This window comes from Bactrocera latifrons, unplaced genomic scaffold (assembly GCF_001853355.1).
Source record: "Bactrocera latifrons isolate USDA-ARS-PBARC rearing strain unplaced genomic scaffold, ASM185335v1 scaffold_356, whole genome shotgun sequence".
Classification (NCBI taxonomy): Eukaryota; Metazoa; Arthropoda; class Insecta; order Diptera; family Tephritidae; genus Bactrocera; species Bactrocera latifrons.
In genome coordinates this window covers 12281-18001 of record NW_017536997.1, presented here as the reverse complement: position 1 = coordinate 18001, position 5721 = coordinate 12281, and the positions used below count along the sequence as shown (strand labels likewise).

Sequence of the window (5721 nt, the reverse complement as noted above, 5' to 3'; positions counted from 1 at the left end):
TTTTTTTCCGATTTATCAATAAAATTCAACTTTTATGAATTTGTACACCATAACGTTTATGTGGCTTAATTGTGTGAGCACAAGTGTATGTATAAGTAAAATTATATAATATAATTATTACGTAATAAAGTGTAAAGTATATAGTAGTAAGAAAATTCAAATTTTCGTTCAATATGAGTGCATGGTAACCAACAAATATAACCACTTTATATCCAAAACTCATTTTTTAAACATAAAAATTGATGGATCGTCACCTAAAATACAAAACAATGTATAAACAAAAATAAATGGAAATCGCTGACAGATATAATAACTAAATTTTATCCATTTTATAACGAAAATTCAAATTTTATTTGAATATGAGTGCATGGTAACGAACAAATATAACCACTTTATATCCGAAACTCATATTTTAAATATAAAAATTGATGTATCGTCACCTAAAGAAACAATGTATAATCAAAAATAAATGGAAATCGCTGACGGATATAATAACTAAATTTTATCCATTTTATAACGAAAATTCAAATTTTATTTCAATATGAGTGCATGGTAACCAACAAATATAACCACTTTATAACAAAAACTCAATATATTTTTTTATTTTTAACGCAGAAAGGTGTACTACGCGAAAGTACTTCAGTCATCCCGACATGATATTATATAAATTTTATAATACTGCATATATTATCATAGAGTTTTAATTATATGTGTTTATTAAATATAAATCACATATTATACATATACATACTACATGTAAAATGTATAATATGTGGAAAAAGTTTTCACAACTCAATTACAACTTAAAAAATGTTAGAAAGTATTTTTTATTATAATTAATGTAGAAAAAAGAATCACGCAAAAAAACAAACAAAGAAAAATCTTTAAGAATCCTACATATTTCGTGTTTAAGATGTGGCAATGCTCGTTTTCCTCATAATTGTAAACAATCTAACCTTTGCAACGCCGAGTTCGCTAAGTGATTTTTAAATTAATAAATTTAAGTGAAATATTAGAAAATAAAATTGAAATGTGAACTTATTTCAATGTTTAGAGTAATATTTAAATATACAGAGTGAAAAACGTGCATAAATTTAATGGAAGATAGAGAAATACCATCTGCTATTAGTGCAAATTTAATTTATCGTAAAAATTTAAAAAAAAAATATAAGTAATTTTTATATTATTTTTGGATATTCCTCCTCTGGAGAAGCTCCCCATACCCCATTTATACGGAAATTCCTTTTTTTCACCCCTCCGCCAAAGTAATCGAAATCATGCCTTATCTATGGGTCACCCACAGTAAAGTATGGACGGATTCTCTAGTATTATTATATATTACTTATTTGTGTATTAAATTTAGGTAAGAAAATATTCATATGCGTGGAAAGGTTGTTTATACTCATTTTAATTTGATATATAATTGCTTTTTTAGATATAATGAAAGAATAATTTCAGCGGAAAGGGGAATTTCATCGAATTGCAGTTATTTGCTTATTATCGTATGGCAGTGCTCAATTTCTTCATAATTATTAGAACATAAAATTTCTTACTAAAAACCCAGCAAAAAGTGTAAAACGTGTTTTTTTTTAATTTTAATAATTTAATCAATTTGAAAATGCACGTAGTGTGTTAAATGTAGTGAAATAGCGTGATGAAATGTTGTAATATTTGCAATTTATAACTTTAATATCCCATAAACTAAATATTTGCGGTACATATAACTCCATAAATTTTTTAATCAGGAGAACTTCCTCTTTCCAACGGTATAGAATTTTTCCCGCATTTCTGTACTAATATTGCTAAATAAAGACAGAGGAATTTTTGAGAAAAAGAGGATTTTCAGCGAATTGCTCATATTTGCCTATAATCATATGGCAGCGACCCCTTTCTCATAATTGCTAGCACATAAATGATATCCACTATAAATGTAAAAAGTTATTTTAAAAATATAGATTTCTTACATAAAAATCCTGGATAAAGTGTAAAATGTGAATTTGTTTAAATGTTTACAGTTTATTGTGAATTATTTGAAGTGAAAAATATGCGTTAAGTAGTAAAATAGCTTGTTGAATTACAAGTTTTTGAACCTTACATTCGATGATCTCATAAACAAACCGATTGCGGTACCAACGCGTAGCTAAAGAAATCGGCATTCTGCCAGAGCCTTTTTGAGATTCATGTAGAATTTTCTAAGATAGTTACTTACTTTAAATGGAAAAGTTTTGTAAAATTAGACAGTACACGATTTGGTATATATACAACTTTTGTTTGACTTACCCTTTTACTACTTTCAACGCAGTCATTTAATTTTTCAGCATTACATCCAAAACTGCTGTTTGAAGAACATTCATCATCTTCGGAGTCCTCATCATCATCGTCATAGTAGGTAGAATATTGTTCAGGGTTTTGGGTGTTGCTTGCGTCATCTTCTAAAAAGTATACATCATCGCTATGTTCAGACAGAGTTCGTTGTCGCTGTTTCCAGTAACTGCATCCTAGGTTTATCGGATGAGTATTAAAAGAACTATCTTTCACTTTATCGCTACTATCTTCAGGTATTCTTTCATTTTCTCTTATTCCGGTTTCCATTGGCTTATTATTAGGAATTTTATTCATATCCTTACAAATCGGCATGCTTAAGCCGGATATTAGTTGGGCAAGCAAGTTTTGTGCTACAGGCTCCTTAAACGGTGATTCTATATTTACTCGAATAGCACTCTGTGCAGGCACTTCACAATTCGCAACGGCGTTACAGGTAAACGAAAATGATTTTAACGACATTTTTATGATATTTAACTTAGATCCAGTACTTAAACTGCATACATTACAATTCGACCAAATGCCAACACTTTTCCGCTCTAAATTATGACTTAAATTAACATTTTTACAAAAGTTTACTCCTGAAATGTTTAATGCTAACACATTATTAACACATAAGTTTGATTTCACTTCATTAAATACGCAAATAACTGTATTAAAAATTACAGAAGACTTATTTTTCAGGTGCACAAACTCTAAAGCTTTATATACCCAAGATAGGTGTGCTGAAAATATGTTATTTGATTCAAACATGTGACGAATAATCATTTAAACAATTCTTCCAAATTAACCAATACATTATTATTCTGAGCAAAACCAAGTACTTCAATTTCCACTTAAAAAGTGTTAAATATCGTACTTCAAGGACAGAATAAATTTCATCAGCCTTTTTATGTCACCACTTTTCGAAAGTCACCAATTTTAAAAATTGACATGAAATTATTATTTGATGTTCATCAATATTATTTGAGATAAATACACAGTATTCCAATGGTTGAATGTCAATTATGTTTACAATTCCAAATCCACTGCAACACAAAGAATTTGTATACATTTTAAAATTAAGCTATTCTTCTTTAGACTTTTTCAATTTGGGCTCGCAGTCGATAACTTTTTACCTAGCAGACACATATATCGATACCTCTTACTGTCTGCCGTGTTCAAACGATGTCACTCCTAGTTGCTCTTATTACTGCTACTTCTACACACAATAGCAAATAGCAATAGTTGCATCCAAAAAATATACAATAGTGGGATTCTCTTGCTCTTCCAAGTCTGTACGATGACACAAAATGCAAAAATCGTATACCGAAATATGCCAGGACATGAGAGCACCCATTTCAAAAGCTAGTGATATATGAACGGCTGATTCGGTAAATTTATTGAGAATGGCTATTATGAGTTGCAGCACCTTCTGCATTATTTCTTAACAAAAAAACTGTAACAAATCTTTAAAATTTATGTAGAAATTATAAAATCTACTTAAAACGTACTCAACAATTTAACAGCGAAATATGTCTTTATGTAAAATTACAGCTAAAACAGGGTACAATTATTTTTTTACGTGTGCACGTGTGCACGAAAATAAACATGGGTTTTGGTCTAATATTTTTTACATCTATTGCAACCCTGCTTTAGTTGTCATTTTACATATAGACATAATTCTTCGTTAAATTGTTGAGGAAGATAAGTTTTAAATACATTTTATAATTTCTACTTAAATAATAATGATTGATAGTCGTGCATACTAGTCATTCTTAACAAATTGACCGCATCAGCCGTTCATATATCACTATATTCTACAAAGGGTGCTCTCGTACAAAAAATTATATATACAACTATTCAAAACTGAGTGAAAATAATACACTACATATTGCTTTATTTATTTATATATATAATAGATATATGTACATTAGCCGTGTTTTTTTTGACCATCACAAGCTAATAGCTAAATCATAGACCAATAGAACGCATTTAGCTTATGTCACATTTTCGCTTAAATATGCATTATGTTGGCAACAATCAGCTGATATTCAATTTATTGCAACGAAATGTTTGACATGGAGAAAAGGTAAATTTGAATTTTTAAATTTGTAAGCAAACTTTTCACAAACTAAATAACTATTTATTTCGTTTATATACAGCAAAAGAAAAGTAAAGTTTGGACGAAGGCCGAGACACTTCTATTCCTGAAGTGCTACAATGACAGGAAGGATGAGTTCCTGCATGCGCGGAAGAAAAATTTCGCATATGAAAACGTCTTGGAGGACATGACATATCAAAGATTTACAGTAAGAATATTTTAAAGTTATTTTGTAAAAATTTATTACATTTGTTTCCACAGGATACAACAATTAATGCGGCTGCCCTTGTATCAAAACTGCGACCGCTTTTGAATGCCTGCAAAACAGTGAAAGACAACGAGAAGCAGACTGACACTTCTCCGTGCACAGTACCTTATATGCGCGAAATGGACGAAATTTTTGGCGAAAGTTGATTGGTGTCCAATAACCATGCCATAAATATTGGGACAGATCCTCAAGAGGTATTGGTTGAGTGTAGTGGTTAGTTAAAATTTAATGTTCATTATGTATTGCTTATATTGCATTCGCTTTTTTATATTTTTAAACAGGTAAGGATTCAACTGAATTTCAAACAATGCTCGACGATATGCCAACTACTTCAAGAAGCCAGTCCGCACTAAGCCGTAGCATATGCAGATCGAATGCAGTGTATTCACAAGAGCCGAACGCAGCAAATCCTGTCCAAATCGTCGCTAAAGAACGATGAAAAAAAATCGAACAAAAAAGGAAAAGTGTTGAAGTGCAGGCGAGGTTTTAGGCGAATACAGAAAATCAAACGCAGGATTTTGCCTAATAACAAGATATTCTAATAGAAATAGAACAAAAAAAACTGATAATAGAAGAAGAAAAATTAAAAATTTTACAGCAGTCTTTTGTGAATAAAAATTAGAAAAGCTACTTGATTTCATAACGAATATATATTGTTTTATTTAACGGAAATATATAATCAAGCTTATCATAAAATGAACATTTTTAACTTACAAATCTTGAACAAATGCATACTATATACAGGGTGGCTGATGAAAGCCAACAAATTTGGATGAACTAAGGCAATCCATTCGAGAAACAATTGCGGCTATTCCCGTCTCAACTCTCCAAGCAGTAATGAGGAACTTTTTGGTAAGATGCCGCACATGCATCAACGAGCAGTGAGGCAATTAAATTCCATTATTTTTAAAACTAATTAAGCTATATTTAATAAAATTGAATGAGCTTTAAGATGAATAAAAGAAAAATGAATTCCAAACAATAAAAAAAAATTATTTGAGTTTCTTAATGTAGCATAATTCATCAGCCACCCTGTACATTTATATAA

The 5721-nt window shown here is 30.0% G+C and overlaps 1 protein-coding gene across 1 annotated transcript in view; it reads right to left on the bottom strand.

The window, feature by feature from the left end:
- The window catches only part of LOC108971724, a 32384-nt gene extending 29039 nt beyond the window's left edge, over positions 1–3345 (bottom strand). Inside the window, exons 1-3 of the mRNA XM_018937977.1 lie at positions 3338–3345; positions 3034–3047; positions 2281–2903 (exon numbers count right to left, since the gene is read on the bottom strand). Coding sequence (XP_018793522.1) covers positions 2281–2784 — 504 coding nt within the window. The 5' untranslated portion in view covers positions 2785–2903; positions 3034–3047; positions 3338–3345. The remainder of the gene's footprint in view (positions 1–2280; positions 2904–3033; positions 3048–3337) is intronic.
- Positions 3346–5721: the final 2376 nt, after the last annotated feature.